The 24,660-nt window shown below is 38.6% G+C and overlaps 1 protein-coding gene across 8 annotated transcripts in view; it reads right to left on the minus strand.

Moving 5' to 3' along the window:
- PPARGC1A (PPARG coactivator 1 alpha) overlaps nt 1-24,660 on the minus strand; it is a 714,869-nt gene that overhangs the window by 98,128 nt on the left and 592,081 nt on the right. For 6 of the 8 annotated variants that reach the window (XM_070791236.1, XM_070791235.1, XM_070791231.1 and 3 more), the window contains one exon: nt 2,564-2,743. In XM_070791236.1, the coding sequence (XP_070647337.1) occupies nt 2,564-2,743 (180 nt within the window). Of the gene's footprint in view, nt 1-2,563; nt 2,744-8,097; nt 8,813-22,075; nt 22,216-24,660 lie in introns of those variants that run through there. The other 2 variants (XM_070791234.1, XM_019962520.2) reach the window with 2 other exon arrangements.

Genomic DNA, 24,660 nt, shown 5'->3' on the forward strand with positions numbered 1-24,660 from the left:
TCCAGATAATACTAAATGTCCCCAGGTAGACAAAATTGCCTTTGGTTGAGAACCACTGGTTTAAAATGACCTAATAACAGGTTAAATGAATAAACCTTGTGTTGAGTGTTGAAAACAATTCTGTCAGTGGTAGAAAGTTACATAGGAAAACAAAAGGGGTGTCTTGGAGAAGGCAATGGCACCCCACTCCAGTACTCTTGTCTGGAAAATCCCATGGACAGAGTAGCCTGGTAGGCTGCAGTCCATGGGGTCGCAAAGAGTCGGACATGACTGAGCGACTTCACTTTCACTTTTCACTTTCATGCCTTGGAGAAGGAAATGGCAACCCACTCCAGTATTCTTGCCTGGAGAATCCCAGGGACGGGGGAGCCTAGTGGGCTGCCGTCTATGGGGTCACACAGAGTCGGACACGACTAAAGTGACTTAGCAACAGCAGCATGTAGATACAGCATCCATAGATATCTAACTAGTTGCCAAACCAAGTCCTCTGAAAATGTTAATGGGAAGTACCTCATCCAGGTGTCACAAAATGAAATTCAGGGACACAGGTCACAGAAAAGGTTGTATTTGCAACCAGCCCACCAGGGAGGCACCAACTACATGCCACCACCCCCTCCAACACACACACACACATATACACACACACACACACACACACACCGTTTTAGTTATTCCCTAACCATCCTCTGCAAAATGCATGGCATTCACCCAATATGAAATAGCCGATTTTTAGATAAGAGGTCTATGGAGATGAACATTTTTAAAAGTACTGTTTATTTAATGCAGCATGACTTAAAATGGGCCTGTAACCTGACAAGTGTACTGAATGAGGAATGTTCAATTTACCAGTTCGAACCAGCCAAGTCCTCACATGAACTTTCCGAGACCCGGCTGAGAAGCCTGGGAAAGTATAACTAACCACAAACCCTCAGTGTTTCCTCCACCTGATTCCTCCTCCCCAGCCTTAACTCCATTACCTTAAGCACTCTTCTAAGACCCACTTAATGCTCCAGACGTATTATAAAATCTTAGCCGCTGACAGAATCTACAGCCACCTCAGCACACCAGCCATATACCTGCTTCCATGTCAACCAACACTGAAAGCAAAGATTCTGTTCTATTTTTAAATATATTGAGCAAAGAAGCAGCTTGATATGTCTTTGTAAAGGATGGCTGTCACCCAAATTCAGGTATTCTATTTTTAATCAATGATAATAGACTTTGAAGTCAGATACACCTGGGGTTCAAATCCCACGTCTGTGTCAATGGTGTGATTTGGGGAAAATCACTTAGCCTCTGTTAAACTCACTGTCAGCATATGTAAAATGAGAATCACAAGAATCGTACCTAAACAATAACAGGTTGTTTTGAGGGACGAGCGTGATGACATATGTAAAGCAAAAGTGTTCCAAGATGTTGGCCACTTTGTTATTACTATTACTGTGCTGAATCTACCATATTCATCCGTCACTCACTACTCATGAAACACTTATTCAACACCTTCTGTGTGCTGGAAAAACTCAGTAAATATTGTAAAATGGGTTTTCTTAATGACTCAATAAACATTTATTCAGTGCCTTTTATGTGCTGGGTGCTGGAAAAACTCAATAAATATTGTAAAATTGGTTTTCTTAATGACTCGAGATTTCAACCAAACAATATTGAAGTGTAAGAAGTGTCTCTGCTGGTAGATAAAAAATAATTTTATAGCACTTAGTATGAATCCTGGCTCATGGTAGGTAGAAAATATTGCATGAGAATGGTGGCGCCAGAGGTGGCGACACTGAAAACTAGTTGATTCGACAATCCTAACTCATTTTACTTGCTAGAGTGACCACTTCATTTCTCTCCATAAGTGATAATTCATTTTCAAGTAAATGAGCACTGATCTTGTGAGAAAGAACTTCTTTTCTCAAAGTAACACTTTAATAGGTGCAGATTAACATTCTTTATTATAGGGTAGGCTTATAATAAAGAGTCTAGAGTCTGGGAGGTAATTTTCACTACTGAAAGGTAAATTAATTTTGACTAAATTATAAGTAAATACCAGAGTAGTTGGGTGTAGAAGTTTCCATAATATAAAGAAATCAGAGTTATGATCAAAATATAATAGTAAAAAAAAAAAAACAAAAACCCTGTCTACTATTTTATAAACCTACTTTGTAAAATAAGTAAAGGTAGACCTAACCCTTTGGTTAAATGGAAATGCATTCTTTTACATTTCAAATTAGGTACTGTTTTCTGTGGGAAATAGACAGGAAAAAAACAGGTTTAGTCATTTACTCTTCTTTGTCATTCATTCTTTCACAATCTCTTAATATTTCAACAGAGTTTGATACACTCTGTTATGGGTCCTCAGGGCCTTAATTCTCAAAAAAAAAAAAAAAGCCATTAGTTTTCCAAATATTGTTTTTCCACAAAATAGGAAGTACCTAACGATGATTAAAAAGTCTTTTGGTGACAGCAAAGCAAGAACCCATTATGCTTTCGGGCCAATAATCATGTTAGCATGGCCTAAACCAAGTTCAATGAGAAATTAGTTTTCCCGAAGGGCTGTCCTTACCTCAAATATGTTTGAAGGCTCGTTGTTGTACTGATTAGATATTATTTCTGATTGGTCACTGCACCACTTGAGTCCACCCAGAAAGCTGTCTGTATCCAAGTCGTTCACGTCTAGTTCAGAAAGGTCAAGTTCAGGAAGATCTGGGCAAAGAGGCTGGTCTTCACCAACCAGAGCAGCACACTGCAGGAGGCAGGGAGAAAAAAAAAAAAAAAAACACTTTCATTAACTGCAGGAATTTATTAAACTGTAATAGCATGTGATAGGAATTAAGCCTGGTTAATTCAACAACACCACCAAAGCTGGTTTCCAGGGTTTTAGTCCCCAGCCAAAAACATCCTAGACTCTTTAACTCCCTTTGCTCCCAAAGGATACTTTGCCAGAACCATTCCATCCCAAACTCTACCTCCAAATCCATGGTAAATGCCATGCTTCCATGAAGTCGTCTGATTTGTCCAGTTAGAAATAAATTTAGATTTGTTTGTACCTCTTTGATAGCATGTACTAAGTTTCAAATTGCTTTTTGGTTAACTATACGCAAAATTTCACTCCACTCTTTTTAAAAAGAGAATAAGCTCTTAAAAAAAAAAGGATTTATTTATTTGGCTCTTCAGGTCTTTGTTGCAGCATGCGGGATATTTTCCTTGTGTTATGAAAACTCTTAGTTGTGGCATGTGGGATCTAGTTCCTTGACGAGAAATTGAACCTGGGCCCTCCTGTATGGGGAGCATGGAGTCTTATCCACTGGACCACCAGGGTAGTCCCAGAGTATAAGCACTTTGAGTGAAAGTTGCTCAGTCCTGTCTGACTCTTTGAAACCCGATGGACTTTAACCCAACAGGCTTCTCTATCCATGGGATTCTCCAAGCAAGAATAGTAGAGTGGGTTGCCATTCTCTTCTCCAGGGGATCTTCCTGACCCAGGGATTGAACCCAGGTCTCCTGCATTACAGGAGGATTCTTTACCATGTAAGCCATCAGGGAAGCTCTTTGAGGGAAAGTTATAAATTTGATTTCACCTTGGAATTGCCATCACACACAAGAGAAACAAAATAAATGATTACTAAATGAGAAAAAAATAAGAACTATACCAGGAAAACTCTCCACTTATGCTCCCTTTAACTATTATAATCCATATAATTCATTTAGCACCTAATGATGCAGAGTCCTTTAACATGTCCATGGTTCTCTTGAATTGGTATTTAAATCTTTTACTCTTACTTGACTTTTCATGAGCTTCTGAACTTCCTCTTAAACAGATCAAAAATAAGTCCCTTGAGATGAAGGACAGAAATCACATTTCTTATTATCATTGTATCTTTCACTACGTGTAACTAGCAAGTCTTGTGTGCTCACATGTGGGTCTGTGGATGGATGTATACAATTGGGATCACCTGATGTATGAACAGAAAAACCACTCTACCACACAACAATCTTATTTTTCTTCAACATTTATATTTTGCTCTAAGTGAATTCAAAAGAATGATTTTTTTCTTTGGAGTTTTAAAAAATGATTTCAATATAGTGAGAGGCTTAAAATACCCTCTACTGTGGCTGGGCTGCTTGTCACCTCCTTGCATACAGTAAGTGGTCTGTTAACTGTCCCCTGTGGTGGCTTTTTGAGAAAGTGGACCCTCTTCCCAAAGAGGCGGATTTCTACTTCGAACTGGCTATCTGACCACTAACAGCACTGCAATCTGTGAAGAACCCTGCAGAAACTGCTTACTGCAGGGGTCTGGTGATATCAGAGCTATAACAACTAACCCACCTGCAAGCCGAGGGGTCTCAGTCGGCAGGCACACCCTCCCAGGTGTCAACCTCACGGCCCGCCCTTCCAAGGTCAGGAGAGATGCTGGGGAGTTGGTCCTATCCAGTCAGCAGTTGGGCATGAAGCTGAAGATGCTGCTTGACATTTAGATTTTGAATAAAATAAGTTCTATGCAGATTTTTTTCTCACGCGCCCCTGTCATCCCTGGCAGGCTACATTACACGGGTCATATGCAGCAGTGTGATCGTAAGCACCACGCTGAGAAGTAGGTACTGGGTAATGGAGTCAGCAGTTGGTAAGGGGAGGCTGGGAGGAGCCTGAACATTCCTGCAGTTCCTCCCTAAGACCACCAGGCCCCAGAGAGATCCTGAAAGGCAGGCACAAAAGTAATGCCAAGGAAGAGCAATCACCTCCATTGCAACTCTTTCCTTATCATTTTATTGGTCTTTCCTTTTTTATTATTGGAGTTATCCCAAAGTTACAGGTCAGTATACTAAACTAGGTTTATAAGTAAGCTAGGCTGAAGAGAAGGTTTTGTTCTGGTGCAATGTTCATGTTTTGTTATGGGTGTAACACGTCCCAGTCTCTACACTTGCTCACTGCTTGTCCTCCAAATACAATACACATACACACGGTTAACTCTTCTACAACATGACCAATCCAGAGACAAGGGGAAAACTTTTTCAGTGGTACAAAAACTGCTAGGATTGGAGGAGAGTCTTTAAAATAAAAAGCAAAAACAACAAGAAAATAAAAAAATAAGTTAGATAACAAACGATCTGTGCATTTGGTTTAAATTCCTTTTTTGGATAGCACACTCTAGAACCCATGTCTTGGAATGCTGACACTGATTGGGTGGACAGCTTCTTGCTGTCTCTCTCTTTAACAGCCCTCTACAGGCATGGCCTCTTCAAAACCCTTCAACCTTTCAGAAATATGTATTTTTCAGTAACTTTTAAAATCATTGAAAAGACAGATCTTTTTTTTTTTTTTTTGTATTTTACTCTGATGTCATTCACATATTTCTTTCCTTTCCTCTGTCAGTTTCTCTCATTTTTGCTTTTCTGTTATGGCTGAAAAATGTGCGTAGATGCTCTTTCCAATGTTGACGTGTTAATAAAATCAAGACTTCTGAATGTGGCATTATCCTGATAATCTAAAACACATTAGTGGTAGCAAGTGTTCCTGTTATTAATTTATATTTGGTCTTTGGATGATGCCAGCTTAACAGTCCGAGCCCTGTAACTGTCCTCATTTGACACGCTGGTATTTACTGCTTCCCTATACATCTGTAACAGGTGTGCTTTATGGCAATTTACAGAGACACATTCTACTGCCTCTCTGCAACTATGACAGCTATTTCACAACCGCAGCCTTAATTTTATAATAAGATTTAAAAGGAGAAAGCAGTCACTAAACACAAAAGGCTAATTATTGTACGTTATTTCACCCCAACAGACTTTTCTCTTAGTTAAGGAGCAGACAATAAATTAGCTTAACTGCACTGATGATAATGAATCATTATAATTAAGTATAATTCTCCATTAACCTTTTGGAGGTTTTTGTGCCATTGATGGTAAATTTTAAAGAGAAGGAGAGCAGAAAGAGTGGACTTGGCCACATTAATTATACTAACGAAAAAAGAATCTTACTTCTTAAAAAAAATTAGGGGAGAGTGGGGAGCGCAGCGGTCAGTAAAGAGTGACAGTCTTAGTGGAGTGTATGTCATCAGAACTGTCTCTATCAATCTTAGTAACCTTATTGGACATCACCTTCATTAAACTGCGAAACACTGGGGACTCCGAGTAGCTACAGTGATATAGGCCTTTATTAACCAACGTGCTGTCTTGTCATTATGTGCAAAAGGGCATAATACGTTTTAAGATGACAGCAAACATTAATGATTCAAAAAATGAAAGCGGCTTCCACTACCTGCTGCTCGTAATATTTGAGCCTGGCGGAGGTGATTCCCAGGGCTGCTGCCACCAAGGCTGGGCTGCTAGCCGCCTGCTGCCTCCGGTGCAACAGAGAAGTGACTGGCCAGTCTCAGCCGACGGACCGACAACTCAATCCACGGCTGGACAATTAGCCCGAGACCTCACCTCCCTAAGCACAAAATTAAAGAGCCCCTGTTCTAAATGGTTCTGATGCTTCTTTGAATATGACTGCAGGAATGCCAATGATGAAAATAAATCTTCCCTATTTCCATATGATCTAGTTCCTCAATCAACTCCTAACGGCATCAGGAATAATACATGATGGAAAAATGAAACTACAGCAGCTGAGACCCACAGTGCCAGCCAGACAACCACCCACAGGATACTCCAGCTACTCGAAGACAATCAGGACTTTGAAGCCACTTAGAACCCTGACACATAATAGCTACAGGATATATGAATTATCCATATTTCTCCCACCTTACCAAGAAATCACAACAAGATAAGAACAATTACAATCCGCAAAAAAAACATCTGCCAAGGCAGGAGAAGGCAGAGGAAGCCAGCATTTGCAAACCCAGCGAAGAGTTAAGAATCCAGGGCATGCCTCGCTAGAGAAGAAAAATGCGTTCGCAGACGGCCTTGGCCAAATTATTTTCACTTTAGATGTGTATCGCCGTACCACATGGACATCTTATTTAATCAAATCACGTGTAGCCCTTGATCCTCCCCTTACCCTATGTGCCCCCAGCTTCCCAGAGGAAGCTCTCCCAGCCCTTTGCCAGATTCATTGTTAGCCACTCAGATCCTCCCTGCAATTCAATTTGGGTCCATCTCACCAGAGTCCACAGAAAGTTTCACTTGTTTCCCAAGTTGGCCAAACTTTCCGAGAACATTCCATTGTGTTGAATGCAAACATGCCGCCGTCCTCCGTCCCCCCCTGCTAGTCACTCGAGACTCCAGAGATTACGAGGAAACCGGCTTGCTTTTTTTCTCCCCATGTATGAATTGTAGCCAGCAGAGACTGTGGAATTGATGTATTGCCGTCTATTTTTACACAAGCAGCGAGCAGCTCCACACACAGTCCTGCATAAACTCTATTCTCTCTCCGGCTTCAGGCAGCTCTCCGTGGTACAGACAGTTTTAACCATTGGCTTCCCTGCCCAGATGCTAATGGAAAACCTTGCACTGTAAAGCAGGTCTTTTTTTTTTTTTTTTTTTGCTGGCCAAAGCTTTCAATCACACAGAGGAGTTTTAAAGGAATCAGCTTTTGTTGTTTTGTGTTCTGTGGGAAAAGCAATCTAAAATAGCCCAGCAGGATTATTTAGGATTTTCTGAGTTCTCCGTCTGATGAACAGAGAGAGAAGAAAAAAAAATCCAGACTAGAGTCAAAACTGACTAGATTTGAGTCCATCCATTTTAATATTTTTATCTTCATCTTATTATAAATAGAAATGGCATTTTTCCAACCAGGCCACTAAACACCACTGGAAAGACTTCAGCTTCTGATTCATATCAATATCTTAGAGCATAAATATTGCATATGAGTAGAAACAGAGCCAAAGGCACATGGAAAGAGTTTCTAACTGCAACAGATCCTGATGACAGCAGCTAAGCTTTGATTTGTTCAAGGTATCTCAGAGTCGCCTTAAAATAGCAAACTTATAGGAGTTAAGATAAGATTGAGATTCTCTTCCAAAAGCACCTGCCCCCGGCTACTTTTCTGCCTCCTTTCCTCACCCAAACCCAAGCCCTTCCCCCCCTCACAGGAATATTTGCATCGCGAGGGAAGCTTTGGTCCTGGCTGCAGTGCCGAGCCCAGCCCCAGCTCACCTCGATGTCACTCCATACAGAGTCCTGGTTGCACATGTCCCACGCCATCCAGCTCCTGAATGACGCCAATCAAGCTGTTTCAACTCCAATCCACAGTGACACAGAGCACACACTCATGCAGGCAACCAGCCCCTTACTGAGAGTGAACTGAAGGCACCTGTCTTACTACAGTCCCCAGTCACATGACAAAGCTATTAAAAAGTAGGCTGGGCTGTCACTCACCCAGCCTCCCTTCTCCTGTGCTGCTAGCTGCTCAAACTTGTGACGTCACTCAAAGGCAGCCCTCTGCCTCAGTGAAGTAACGCTTAAAAAAAAAAAGAAAACGGAAAGAAGAAAGAAAGAAAGAAAGGGAACACTTGGACTTTTGGAGCATCATGCTGTGACTAAAGCCAGCTTTGAATGCCACCAACTCTAAACAGAGCCCTGGCGATATAATAACTAAAATCCCCTGCAATCTTTTTTTAATTTATTTTCCTTCCAAAACAAGCAAATGGCAAAGCTCCCTATTTCATGACAGAGTAACTACATTCTTAGCTCAAATGTGTACTCCCTCAGGACTCAAATTTGAAGACATCCAAGTGAACTCGGTTTGGGACTAAAGCAAGATAGTATCACATGATGCATTTTTATGAGATATTTTCTAATTGGGGGAGTGTTTGAAAGCAGAGGATGAGGCATGACTTTTTTTTTTTGCTTATTTAATCAACAAAACAGACTATATTTCTTAAGGTATAAACAAACTCCTCCACGCAGAAAACGGCTGTCCCCGTGGCAGCAGGGAATACCAGCTCCCGAGAAGTGTTACTGCAGTTTGCTTTGCTCCATATAAGGAGAACAAGCAACAAAATACCATCCTTTCAGGGTCCTTCAAATCATTTCCATTTCTCTCATAGTTCTCAGAAAACAAGTTAGTAAAGACAGTCACTGCAGTTTGTGCCCAGATCAGCTTAGTTTCCAGCTGCCTTTTCCCCCCATACATGTAGCATTCCCTCTCTAACTGCCTTAGGGTGCCTTTTTGAATAAACACTGGATTCCAACCCTAGTGCCCTGGGTTGTGCATTTTGCCTGTGAGATCAAGAATGTTCATGGAGTCGGGGGAAAATACCAACATGTTATTAACAGAAATATTCATTTCTTGAGCTTTTTCATTTTTTGAATTTTTCAGCTTCGAGCCTGAGACAATGAGAGCTAACGCAGGTGCAACTGTTTTAGAATAACACTACACATCGAATCCATAACAAATTCAAGGTACTAGACAACTCTGGGAAACACTTCCATAACCCCACAGTGGTCCGATTTAACCCTTCCAAGTTCCAGAGTGATGTACACGTGGTTGTGTATTTGTGAATAAAATCCATATACTTTTAAAATCAGCTCGATTCTTTTACTTGATAATATTTTATCTGAAAAAAAGTTCCCCAGGTATCTAAAAATAATTCTCAAGCACTATTTGTTTAATTTTTTTATTCTACTAAGTTTAACTTAATGAATTCTCTATTGTCCTTCCCTTTATCAAGAAAAAAATGGTGATTTGCTCTAACTAAAAAGTCACTCAAATATTAAGGTGAAAGAAAAAACAACCCAAAAAGAAAAAAAAAATCAGACTGTTTATTCTTTCAGATCACAACTCTTTAAAAAAATTCACTTACTCTGATATCTGCAACAAGTTGCTAGTATATTCCTGAATAATGTGATGAAATTGACAGTTTGTCATTACCGGACATAAAAAGATGGCCAAAAGCATTGACATTTTAAGTTAGCTGAATACATTTCACTGGCACATTTTGCCTCTTACAAAGAGTGGAAAATTACCGTAGTTTTAATTTTCTAAATCAAGAAAGAACAGGAAAATACAATCTCAGGAAGGCTTTTATACATGCAATTAGTGGCATTACTCTGCATTCCCCAGAAAGAAACACTAATTTTCTTCACAATTATATTCTGATTTAATGTAAAACTATAGTAAATTATTAAAATGCAGGGCAAAGGTCATTGGCTCTGCCCTCAAAACAGTCAACTGTGAAATAATATTGGTCATTTGACCAAGAAGAGCTGATGTTTATTCATTATCATCAGGTGATCCCTGTGTCGTGATATTCTCTGATATTTTTATTCGTGTTCACTGAATGCGAGGCATCCATTATATATGTGTGTGTGTGTATATATATTTATATTAATCTTATTTAAATCTTTTAGAGAAGTTCTTTACACTGGAATACTCTGTATTATTGCTTTTGATATTTCAACCTGTTTACATTATGTTGTCAGGGCTTTCTTGTTTGTCTTTTTTGCCACCTAGTTCCACTTTTTCTTAATTAAATCAGCACCTACTGAAACCAAAGGTGGATATGTGTGTGTGTGTGTACACAGTTCACTGGCACATTCTCCCTCTTACAAATAATGGGAAATTATACATATACTTTTTTTTCTTACTATCATGAAGAGGGGTTAGTCAGAAGTCAAAACATTGAAATGATTTATAAACTACAGCCTACCACAATTTTTCTCGCAAATTTCTATTACTGTATACACATACAAATTTATCTAGATCCTTGGGGCAAATTATAATAACTTCCACTATCTTTTGTTTTTTGTCTCAAAAAGATAACTAATGAGAGGGATATTTTAGAGTTCTTATAATTTGGTTAATTAGCTCTTCAGATTAAAATTTCTCTTATGTCCAGTTTTTCTTTTCTTAGGAAAACAAAAATTGTCAGTCACTCATCAACTTTGGTCTTTCCCAGGAAGTTTCTATATTTGATTCCCTCTCTACCTTGACTGTTTCCCTTCCTTTCTCCCTGCGGCCCTCTTTTTACCCCTTCATCAATTCTGCCTCCACAATTTCCAAATGTTTGGTTTCAATCAACAAAGATCTATTGAAACCTTACTGTGTCCACAGCAATGTATTGTAAGGGCTTCCAAGACAGCATATGTCATGGACACAGGGGAACTTACAATTTGGGGGATGACAGACATTAAAAATGGAGAATGATATGAAAGAAGCAATGCTATTTTCCTCAATATCCAGATTCCTGTCCTCCTTAAAATATACAGTTTCTAGGTACAAGGTTCTTTCACTAAACATTAAATGCACACCCAAATCAACCCCATTTTGTCTCAACAATAGAAGGAGGTATTTATTAACATCTGTTGAGTACACATGATGTTCCATATCTACATAGAGCCTGGATTCCACCCCAATGGATTTTCTCTGCTCAGAAGTTCTGTTAACGTTTCTCAAGACTCAAACATAGGTGGAGGCAAGAGGATCTATCCTTAAAGTTGATAACAGAAGAGAAAATACACCTTCAAGAGACTAATTCAATTCTTTGGAAAAAATGTAACTAAGAACATAACATTTAGGTTTCAATCCCCACTCCTGCCCCAAATTCCAGGCTTTTGCTCCCCTCCATATTTCAGACAACTGCCATATCTAAAAAATAAACTCAGTCAAACTGAATTACCCAAGTAGACAACAGCAAAGACAACTGGTTTTGATCTAATTATTACATGTATAGGTGAGAACTCAGAAGTAAAGAGAGCTACTAGCATAAATATCTTTTTTCATTTGTTTTTCTAAGTTTACAATAAACTACATAAGAATAAACTTAAGGCTGAAAATTTTCAAGACAGAAAAAGGGAGAAGAAAACCTACAGCAGAGCTTATAAGGGCTAGACATTGAGATCAGCAGTTTAGACAGCACATTTCAATCAATTAGTCCTCAAAACTATCCAATAAAGATGATCTGTGTACCCATTTTATAACTGAGAAAAATAAGACAGAGCCAGGATTTTAGATAACAGTCAAAAACAGCATATAGATGTCTAAAAATCCTCCTTGGAAGACTGAAGTTTCATACATAAGGTTAACATTCATTCTCAAATCAAAAGCACAGCTAAGTCCCCTGAGGCAAATTTATAACCTAGAGACTGTCTATTTAATGGGAAACCAACATTCCTGGGAATGTTACCTGCCTAGAAAGGAAAGGGATCTGCCCAGAATGGCTAATATTTTTAAAGTTAATCATTACTAACAGGCATTCAATTGCTGGCTTTTAATTCCTGGAGGGGCTCATTGATCCTGAAACTCCACATCAGTGTCTGAGCACGTGCTCTGAGCCCCTGGGACGTGTTCGAAGCTGTGGCTGTGCAGGGCACAGAAGCTGGTAGGAGGGCAGGGTATAATAAAGGGGCCTAGTCTACAGGACTCTAAAATGAATATTTTACACAAAACCACCATGGTGATGTCAGTGTGAACTAAGCATATTCGGGCAACAAATAGAGGAAAATCAGTGGACAACTTTATTGCCTCCTAGCATTCATTTATTTATTTTATTTTTCAGTAAACTTAGAGGTGATAAACAACTTCAGCAACCTCTCTCTCATCTCCAGTGAAATTGTCTGCCGACCAGCTCTAGGCAATTGAGCCCGTATTTTAACATGGATCTCAAAACCTGCTCTTGGAACTTCTCACACTAAAACAAAAAATTACCTACGAATTAGTCCAAATTGCAGTCAGTTGGACTAAATTAAACGTAAGGCAAAAAGTATGCTAATTAGGCCCACAGATAAGAGATAATAAAAGGATGGTTAAAATCTGATTTCGTCTGATGTATTTGAGCATTTACAGACATTTTCATTTACCTTAATTATTTCAGGTTAATTTATGTAAAATACAGTGAGTTATTGATTGTTTAAACAAGAACTGTTCAACAGGGTTATTTGGTATTTTTTTTTAACTTAATATAAAGCACATGCTATTTTATTAAATGTTATTATTTAAAATGTTAAAGTCCTACTGATCCTCAATAACATAACTCACTTAGTAAGAAAAACATTTTATCCCCTAACTGAAGTTCCTGAGGGCCAGAGAAAATTAGGGTACACAATTATTAAGTTGAAAAAAAAATTGTTAGTCAAGCAGTTCCCTTTGGTACTTATTTCTAGAGCTGGGGTCCTAATGAGCTTAACTTCTTTTGATTGTAGTGAAGTAAATTGTATTTTCAACTATTCTTGAGATGGAAGAATTAAATAAGTGAAGTTTTTTTTTCCTTTTTTTTTTTTTTTAATCCCACCAGATCAGACTTGGAAGGGTTTTGGTTATTTTGCTTTTATTTCTGTTGTATATTTTCCCAGTGCTTTGGCATTTGAATTTACTCTAGCAGAGTAAATATATATCCTAAAAATGTGAGGATGTAGAAAGGAAATAAATTCTCATCTTAGGAAGTAATTAGCTTAAGGTCTAAGCTAAATTTTGTGATGCCTTGTATAAAATCCTACTTTCTATTGCTATCCCAACTAGACACAGGATTTTTGAGGAAATATTCTTAACCAAGAAGACCACTTCTAAGACTGACCTCTGCATTTAGCAGCTCAATAAAAAATAGATGTCAAATACCACTGGTCGTATTATAAATGAGCAGAGATTTTTCTAGGGGACAAGCAGGCAATATGTGTCAAAAATGTTAAAAATGGGCAACCCCATAGACCCAAAAATTCTACTTCTAGAACTTCATCTTAAGGAAATAACAGGGGGATACATGGAAAGAATTTTAGTGTGGAGATAGTCAATGCTACATAATTTACATTATTGAAAACTTGAAAGCAGTGTAAGTCTCCAACAATAATGCCCTGACAAAATAAATTATGGAACACTGTGTGTATATATATATATATATATATATATATATTCATACAGACATACTCAGTATGTATATATACTCAACGCTATCATTAAAAACTGTAGTAAAATATATTTAATAGCATAATAAGAAAATGTTCAAAATATATTAAGGTTTAAAATTATATTTGAAGAAACTATAGTCACAAAAATTTACATATAAATAACACTCAGAAAAACAGAAGCACAAAGAGGATAAGGAGAAAATATAACAAGGTGTTAATAGTGGCCAATGACATAAGTTCTTTTATATTTTTCTATGTGTGAATATATGTGTCTTTCTATAATTTTTAAATTTTCTGAGATAAACATGTACAGCTTTTATATTCAGAAGAATAAAACTATTCATTTTTTTAAAGAAATATAGAGATTCAGACTTATAACTATGCATTCTTAACATACAGGGAATGTAACAAATAGAAACAGCCTCTGATATCCACTATAAACTTCAATATTCATCATATATCTAAAAGAAAGCCATTTCTGCCTATCAAGTCTAATAGCCACTCCACTCAGGATGCAAGGCTGGGAGAAGTTACTATCTGGCCCCCTGAAAAACACTCTGAGCTCTGAATTCTGGGGAAAAGAAAGCTTTCAGCTATTAAGCTTGCCTGAGAGGTGGGCCCAAATCACTGACCCCAGATGCCATAGCCATCTACACTTTGTTTGTCAACTTGAAATGTCACCAGTTAGGTGAAACAAACATTCCATTGAAAAATGCAATTATCCTTGGTACAGTTAAGGAGATTTCAGTTATTTATACAAAAGCATCTATATTTGTTCATCATATTTTTTTCTCCCTTCTTGCATCTAATGGTGTTCAGAAGCACATACCAAGGGGAAAAAAAAGTAAATACTTTTAGAATGGTGTGACTAAAGTATTAAGAAAATTTCTCAAGAAGGGATTTTTACCAGCTGGGAATAAGATGGGGCGGTTATAGAAGGAAGAAGGGAAGAGCTGTTGGAGATGTGGCTTTGATAGGAGACAACTGAAATTGACTGGTGCGAAAAATGCAGTCCAAATTTCAAACCAGCAACTTGCAAGTGAATTTCTGTACCACAATCTGTTCCTGAATGTGGAGCCACCTGTGTAAATGCTGTCACGTTGCAGCCCTGTTCTTGGGCAGGAACCTCATTCTGGGTTCTCCAAATGTCACATGAGACCTTGACCTCCCCTTTCCCCTAGAAGGCTGACCATCTCCACAGGAGTGAAAGCTGTACTGTCAGCCTCTTCAAATTAGTGTTCTTGCAGTTTTATGGATCTTCCCTGCAAATTACTCTTCCTACACTTGGGTGATCATTATTGTGACCATTAAGAATTTTCATGAGAAGATGGTTCACAGGGATGAAACCAAGGCCAAATTCTTGAGATTTCAAATGATGACATGAGGCTCAAGTCTTCTTAATAAGTCGAGTGACTCTGTGGATCTTGATTTAGCCCAGAAAGGATGGAAAAAGAGGGTAGGAAGGATATGGGTTCTGCAATTCAACTTTGGGCAGTTCACTTAATGATTCTAGCCTCAGTTTCCTCATCTGTCGATAGAGGTGGTCAGATTCAGTTATATCTAAGATCCCTGTCAACTCTCAAATGCAGTGATGTCTCTGCCCTGACAGAGACAGGAGACGGGAAAGCTTCTTTGCACAGGGTGAATGCAAATGTTGCACTGTTCAAAGGAACTAGAAATCAGGGAGAATGTGTAGGAAAAGTAAAAGCACATTCTCATAGAAATATGGATCTTTAAACTTCCTAACCATTCCAGAAAAAGAATAGATGAGGACTGGAAATATATAATACTTTCATGAATATTGCCCATAAGAAGGCCAGTTTCTACAGATCCGAGGATCTTACAAAGCCCAGGTCATTGCCCCAGAGAAATAGCAAGATTTCATCTTGTTTATCATTAACTCTATTAAACGGTACAAGTCACGCTGACGATCAGGTCCCTGCTTGCATAGTAAGGATGAAAAACACACAGTTGATACGATAGTGACTATTCACTTATGCCTGCATATAGATGTAATTTAACATACTAACATGTGATTTGGTTTTACAATGGGTATGAAATAATGTTACCCAGAGAGAGAAGATTTAGAAGGGTGGATGGATCTGAAATTTAGGGTTTTGTAAATAGGAATAAGGTCCATGGAAACAAGAGCTTAAAGTAACATTCCTGCCTTCTATTACCAGAGCATTCGGCCCATTAAATAAAAAGCTCGTAGTATTTGGTAAAAGGAGACCTTACCTTTTTTTTTTTTTAATTTGAGAAAGATCATCTGAGATGTTACTATAGAATGTGGATGTAGAAAAGAAGGACAAATGCCTAACATATGCTATCCTGGCATTGTTAGCAAATATATTAAATCAGGATGTATCACAGGATAAATAGTTGATATATCACTGGGAGTTATGCAGTTGTCCTGTTTAGCTCTTCTCTTTGTACATACGACCCTATTTAGCAGAAGGAAGATCTGTGCTTCAGAGCCAAATAATACCATCCACTTAGAGATCGTCCCTTAGTGCTGAATGAATAGCCTCAGACATACTACATTCCTCTAACAGAACATTTGGAGAATGAGCCCTGGTAATAGTGGAGGAAAATCAGGGAAATGATAAACCTCGGTAAGGAAAAAGGTGCTTGATAAACCACCAGCACGTACAGTGCTGGACACCCCAGCAGTATCCTCTCGCAAGACAGATTACACTTCCCATTTTCTTACACCCAGAAAAAGAGAAACAAGAAAACTAACATAAGATAGCTTGATTTCTGGGCCTGTGAAACAAATCTTCAAAAGGCAATTTACAAGTTTCCCTTTTCAACAGTTCAAAAGCGTTAAAGAGCCCAGGATGTACTTTGCCCGAAGCAGATGATCAGAAAGGATTCTTTTCCTACCTCTTTTCAAAACAAAAATCTCTGACAACTCCTGAGGTATAACTTTCTACCATCCATCTTAGTACATCCATTTCCATGTAGGGTACCTAAAAATAGGCCACACCTAACCTTTTACACAGCCATACAAAGCTATTTAGTGGGAACTCCAACTCGGCACTCTCTTGCGGGTATTTTCAGACTGTGCCCTCTTTGTTTTCCCTATTATATTACCCTATGTTGAATATTGCGTAAAAACACAGGACAAGAGTGGTTTGCTGGGATATACCTTACATTGCGACCGCTAAGCCTCCATAATTGAGTTTGTTATTTTATTTTGTTTTAGACTGAATCAAATAAAAGTAAGCTTAATACTCTTTTAAAAAGCAATTTAAATAGTAATTAAAGTTCAATAAACTTATTAATTCCACTGGCAATATTATGGTTGTTGAGATTCTTACACTTCAAAAGTATAGCCAAATACATCAGTGAGAATGAAAAAAAAGTCTACTATACGTGAAAATGTGCATAATTCCAGCAAATATAATGTGAAGATAAATAAGCCAGACACACTCAAAAAGTATATGTTTGATGATTACTCTAGCCATTATATGAATAAGTACGGAAACAGATATACCTAATTTATTAAGCCAGAAGTCAGGTTAGAGACTGACTTTGGTTTGGTTAGAAGCTGCGAGCATGGTGTGGGCAAGGGGCTCCAGAAATACTTGTGGTTGCTCAGTCACTCAGTCATGTCAGACTCTTTGCGGCCCCATGGATGGGAGCCCGCCAGGCTCCTCTGTTCATGGAATTTCCCAGGAAAGAATACTGGAGCAGGTTGTCATTTCCTTCTCCAGGAGATCTTCTTGACCCAGGGTGGAACCCTTGTCTCCTGTGACTCTTGCACTGATTCTTTACCACTGAGCTACCTGGGAAGCCCTCCAGAAAGCTAGTTATGGTTTATTTCTTGCTGTCAATTCTGGTTCCATGGATATGGTCAGTTAGTGAAAGTTCATGAACTCAACCCTTATGATATATGCACTTTTCAGTATTCATAGTATATATCAGTAAAAAGTCTAAAATGCACAGAGAAGAAAGAGAAGAAAATCTTCCCATACTCCAAATTTTAAAGTTTGCTACCTTCCTGTTAAAAAAATTCTGAATGTTCAACTAACCTTAAAGAAGCCAATAAACCACACAGACAATCAGAAGTGGAGTAGGAATCAAGAGACCCAATGTGGACCTTGGACAAAGCCATTTCAATTGTCTAAATTTATATTCTATCAAAAGATGAGATAAGATTAAGTATCTGAATTCTTTCTTTCTTTTTTTTTAATTTTCATTGGACTATAGTTGGTTTACCATATTATATTAGTTTCAAGTATACAGCAAAGTGAATTAGTTATACATATACATGTAACCACTCTAGTTTTAGATTCTTTCCCCATATAGGTCATTACAGAGTATTGAATAGAGTTCTCTGTGCTATACAGTAGGTCCTTATTAGTTATCTATTTTATATATGAGTCCCTGGTGGCTCAGATGGTAAAGAATCTGCCCCCAGTGCAAGAGATCATCTAGGGTAGTGTGTATATGTCAATCTTAATTTCCCAATGTATCCCTCCCCCTCCCTTCCCCCATGGTAACCATAAGTTTGTTTTCTACATTGGCGACTCTATTTCTGTTTTGCAAAAAAGTTCACTTGTACCATGTTTTTAAGATTCCACGTATAAGCCATATCACATAATTGTCTCTGGTTAACTCACTTCTCTGAATGTATTTATTAAATGAAGTGAAAGAAACTTTCAACTCATAAACTTTAGTACTTTGCCTTTGGTTTAAAGTTCACTATTAAAGGGGGTCATCAGCTTGGTGTGAAAACCTGGTCCTCTTCTCTGAGAACATAACTTTTGGGGTCAGTCAGTGCAGATCTGCCATTGGGTATCTGTCTGATTCCCTGGTGGCAAGAGTGGTAAAGAACCCGCCTGCCAATGCAGGAGACATAAAAAATGTGGGCTCGATCCCTGGATCAGGAAGATCCCCTAGAGGAGGGTATGGCAACCCATTCCAGTGTTCTTGCCTGGAGATTCCCATGGACAGAGATCCCAGGGAGTCAGATGTTACTGAAGCGACTTAGCATACACACACACCTGTCTGTGTGAACCCAAGTGAGTTTAATTATCTGATCTCTCATTTTTAGCTGTGAAAATGGCAATATAAATATTAATACCTACTTTACATGATTGGTGTTAGGGTTCAATGAGATGTATACGCACCTAACTCTTGGCATATAATAAGTACTCAGTAATGATACCTGTTATCCACACACCAATATGTAAAACTCATTGAACATCAACCACCATCAGAGTAAATACAGAGATCTGCTCTTTCCTGGCTTCCTCATCTAGAAACCATTCTAGAAACAAAGCAGAGCAGACTTTCTTTTGAAGTCTTACATTCAGCCGACTTTCTCTGGGTGCACACACAGAATCATCACCTACACTTTTAGGATGTCAAATGTCTGTACGTGAAGAAAGGGAAAACCAGCCTCACACCAGTCCTGACCCGGGTCTACTTCTAAAGAGATCAGAAGCAGCAATTGCAGAGAGCAGTTTTTGTTTCCATGATGCTGGCCACAAAAGTGATCTGAGCTAAAAGTCTTTCAAGAGTTTCTCTGTTAAGAAGCAAGACATCCATATGGGGCCTGAAAACTGACAAGATACCATGAGTTTGCAAATCCGAGAAGACCCGCCAAGTAGCAAATCATGTTTTAAAATGATGCCATCTATGGGGGCAAAAATGGAAAACAAAGTCACAGAAGCAAAACAATTCAATATAAAGTCAATTTTGCCACCAGTGGCCCATCAAATAAATCGTCTCAGCATTCACATTCTTCTGGAATTTGTGATCAATCATACAATTAATTTTGAAATTGATAAAGTGATGTAAAGGATATGTTATATTTTATTTTAGATATTTAAGGTATTTTTTTCTTTCAAGTAATTTTTCTGTGTCAGGATATGCTGCCAAGTAGGGATATACTTTGAAAACGGTGCTGTCCAATGCAACAGCCACTAACCACTCATGGTCCTGAGCATTTGAAATGTGTCTAGTCAAAACTGAGATGTTCTGTCAATACAAAATATACAGAAGATTTCAAAATCTTAAACGTGAAAAACTGAATAGAAGATATTAACAAGTTATAGTGATGACATGTTGATATAATATTTTGAACATATTGTGAAAAATAAAAGATGTTATTAAATTTAAATTTACCTTTTGTAAATGTGGCTACTAGAAAATTTCAAAGTATATATATGATGGCCATAATCTTCCTACTTGGCAGTGGTGGCCTAAAGTTTTGCACTCATCTCAAGTAAGTGATATAGATGCATATAAAATGAGTGACTAGAGAGTCAGCGGCTTTCAGAATGTAAAGGGGTGTTAGGGCAGAGCGCGAGCAGGACTCACCTCTAGGCGCATCACTTCCATCCCCATTAGTGAACAGTGATCCTTGGAGCTTCACTGTATTCTCTCACAGCCCTGTATTAAATGCTGTATAACCCACTCTCCTTACATAATCAGGAACATCCCTGAGGCAACCCCGTATATCTTTTCAACACCTTCCATACCTTTTCAAAACATATAGATAATAATGAGATGGAAACTTATAAAGTGAGGTCTAACCAGGTGCTCCAGATTGGGGGGTAGAGAGAAAATAGAGCTGATCATATTCCAAAACTTGACCAGGCTGCAGAAGGCCAGAGCAGAACAAAGTATGCGAACTCTGAGGGATGAGCATGCAAGGTCCTCAAGAAGCCTGTTCTCTTCCTGGGGACTAGAGGCATTTTTCAGTGGGTAACATTCACTTGAATTACAAAATGCACTCGCTTCTCTCTTCCAAGGGAGAAAAGCCTGTTGTTGCATTTATAATGTAGCTTTAGTTTTGGATGCCAAAAATGATTCAGTAAACACAGTTATGTTATGGTATACTATTTCTTATTCAGCACTCAAATTAATCTCAAGGCAGTGCTGGCATTAATTCAATTGGATGCCTGTACTTAGGATTTCACATAGGTGCCTTCATCCAATTCTTCTTCGCAACTAATAAAATCTTAATTCATGGTAATATATTTATTTCTAGTTCAGTTCATGTTAAGGAGTGCAGTACTTTACAGAAAACTAATTAATATCAATCATATATTATAACACTTTAAATGGTTCAGAGGAAAATCTTACACTAGGGGAAAGATTAGATGAACCAGGGGGTCTTAGCCCATCCTATTTACTCTGTTCCTAAGATTTGAGGAAAAGTACCAAGCATTATTTAAAATATTAATTTAATTGACGGTGTGCATCATGGGAAATCTGGGAATTAAGAACCCTGGTTCTGATCCCTAATAGGACATTGATTTGATGTGGCCCAAGAATGTAATTTACACTCTCAGAAACTCTGTTTTCTACCTACTTTGTGTAACAACCATGTAATTTGCAAGTTGGTAAAGATATTCAAATTCAGATGCATGGTACTATTAAAATAATGAACAACTTCACTGATAGCATGCCTTCTGCAATCATTGGTAACAATTCTATTTTTATGAAATGTTTGAGTAATGTTAATAGCATCATATTTTCTGGGATTGGACATATAGTCAGCAGGATGGTATGAGTGTGAGTCCTGGATGACGACGGAAATGGTGCCCCCTGGAGTTGTGCAATGCAGTAGCCTTTATGTTGCCTTAAGGAGCTATGTTTAAAAGGCTTGATTCTACCCTAGATACAAAGAATTGGAGCAGTGGTTATACAACACTTCAGCATCTTAAAAAATAATTATTATAATTCAATAGGTGCCTTGAAGCTGCATGGTCATACTCTCCAGCCTTTTCCTTTCCAAATTAGGCATTAGGCATTCATTCATTCATTCCATAACAATTCCCCCACAGTGACACGCCACACACAAAAAAATTAAGTTAAATAAATAAGCAAAAAATTTAAAAGATTGGCACATCCTATCCTTTTTTTAATTTAAATTTTTAAAATTTATTTTTAATTGGAGGATAATTGCTTTACAATGTTGTGTGATTTTTGCACAATAATGTGAATCAGCCATAAGTATACATATATCCCCTCCCTCTTGAGCCTCCCACCCAAACCCTCCATCTCATCCCTCTAGGTCATCACAGAGCAACAGGCTGAACTCCCTGTGCTATATACACAGCAATTCCCATTAGCAATCTATTTCACACATGGTAATGTACATGTTTCAATGCTACTCATTCTATTCTCTTTTTTTCCCTCTTTAACAATCCACACATGAAACCTCCAAATCTGAGAAAGATATATATTTTTAAATCCTGATAATTAGAAAGAAAATAAAAGCCAAGACATCAGCAGGAGGCTGGGGGCAGAGACCATGTCTCTCCATACTCACTTTCAGAACTGAGTCCATAAATGATAACCCCTAGGATGCATGTCATTCATTTTACTGCAGTGTAAATAGTTGCACAGCAGGTCGAGGGAACACTCACGATGGGGGCTCACACACGCGACTTTTTAATTCACAAGGGCATGGTGACGTGGGAGGGCACCTGGGAGTCACTGCTCAATGAACTCCACAATAGGGCACAGATTTGAAACCCAATCTTAGCCTGATATGGACGTAAGAGCAAATACATACAGTATCATGTGCTTTCCAACAGCCCTGTGTCTCGAGGGAGCTCTATGACATCAGCAGTTCAGACAGGTGGTTCCCTTTCCAACTGTGGAAAATAAAACCCCACTGCAGCGGCACAAAGTAAATATAGCTGTACTGTAATTTTTCCTTGGTGCACTCTCCCTGTGATTTCTGTCCTGTGATGATACTTTATCCAAGGAATCCATCCAGGGCATCCTTCCATGCTAATCACTGATTAAACATTTGCAAATGGGCTGACACTGGCATTCAAGACACTGGTAGAGGATTCTGTTTTGCTGTTCTGGTTGGTAGAATGAGAGTTTTTCCGCCTCTCATTGTCAACTGGCTGCCTAAACCTCTGCTGGAATATGTCACCCTCTGTCTCTGTTACTAATACAACCCAAGAAAATGACAGACAACAGTCAGACCATCTGAAAATCACATGCACAAAGCAGGTCAATACCAATCACATCCAGTTCGAGTCTGAGAACTCAAATCAGCTGAGATGTACTAAGCCCTTTGTGACCACAACTATTTGCTTTTGCATTTACGAATTATTAGCAGAAGGGCACCCTGTAACTTCTGTATAAGATTACTTAATTCAACTTCTGTTTCCCTTTCTGAACATAGATACTTTTACACTCTGACAGCCGCTGGCTCTTGAAGCATTCTCCTTTTTGTTGTATCTCCTTAGAAACACAAATCTTGTTCCCTGGCAGAGGCGGCTCTAAGTGCTGGACCACATGCCCGAACTAGTTCTCCCTCGCAGCTTTAATTCACAGTAAGTGGCATGAAAGGAGGTCAGCCCTTCTCAAAAAACACTCAGAGTTCTTTTCGACTTCAGAATCTATTTTGGAAAGCCACACTCCCTGGTACGTAAAGAGCAGCTTCCCATTTTGAAATTCTGGCTGTAACTACTGACAACTTTGTGGAACGGCCCTCAAAGAGGCAAAAGCAGGGTGATGATCACAGTTTCAACTCGATCGTCATTCTCTCGGGCAACTCCCATGAGACAAGCAAGTCAGTAACTGCCATCCCCTCTTTGCCCCCAAATAACCCTTTCATTTGAAAACTACTTATGGTGTGCATACATGTCTTAGATTTCTTTCCTGAGATGTTTATTGAATGCTTAACTCAATAATACCATCTTAATCCTGAAAGTTTCCATGGCAACCTACTACTGTAATAAACAAGTTTGAAGGATGGGAAATGAAGTACGGGGCTCCTTTTTTCCCCCTCTCCTTCTTCAGCTTTCAAAGAACAGGGTCTTTTCTATTTCTAGAGAACATTCTACCTCTAACATTCATAGTCCATACTTCTCTGACATAGAGTAAAAATAATAGCAATAAGAAAATTATAGCTAACATCTGGGGAATATTTGCTGTGTGCCAAGCAGTGTACTGAGTAGTTCTGTGGATTATCTCACTTAGTTCTTGCACTAACAGGAGAAGCAAGTACTAATATTCTGTCAATTCTAGGGATAAATTCTGAATCTTAGAGAGGGTAACTTTTCTAAAGACAAAAAGCTGGTATGTGTGAGACCTGGAACCTGAAGTCAGTCTTGTCTGACTGAAGATATTCTGCAGACTATGCAGAAATATGGCATTTTTTGCTTGTGCCTTAAAGTCAAATAACTTAGACATCTAGGAGTCTCTCCACTAATCAGAAGGGGGCCAGAGCTTCACATTCAGAAGCAAACACCAAACTCATTTAGCTAAAACTGCCAGGCAAGTTAAGAAAAGGGAGAGCTCAGACAGGAATACAGTCAGTACATGGTACCCTGCTCTGGCCAGCAGTAACCATACCACAGGTCTCTTTGAATGTGATTTTGCAAATCATTTAAAAGAATGTCCCTTTTTCTGTGGATCAACCGCTGAAGTTAACTTGGGGTGTCTGATTCAGATCATTGAGAGCATCCCCTGAGAAAAAGAAACCCTCATTACAAGGCCACTCTTTTCCCTCCACTCTTCTCCCTAAATGAAATTAAGACTCCTTCTGAAGGTGGCAATTGCAAACGAAGGCCTGATTACAACACGTCTTAAGGCCACATGGCAAATCACACTACAAAAAATGTTTTCCATGCCACATATCTACTCTCTTACAAATCTATACCAGGAAGTACAAACAACGTGTTTATCTCTCTCTAGAACAGAACTCAGCAAATAGACCGGAACCTTGACTCTAAATACGAAAAACTGAATAAACTTACAATATATATTTTATAGACTCCGCTTGAAGTGTGGACAAATACAAAAAGGCTGCATGAGTTAGGGCCATTCAAAGCTCACTGTGGTAAAAGTATTCAGAAAGAAAGGCTAAAAAACATGGTTTTGTAATCTCCT

The sequence above is a fragment of the Bos indicus genome, chromosome 6, assembly GCF_029378745.1.
Source record: "Bos indicus isolate NIAB-ARS_2022 breed Sahiwal x Tharparkar chromosome 6, NIAB-ARS_B.indTharparkar_mat_pri_1.0, whole genome shotgun sequence".
NCBI classification, from domain to species: Eukaryota; Metazoa; Chordata; class Mammalia; order Artiodactyla; family Bovidae; genus Bos; species Bos indicus.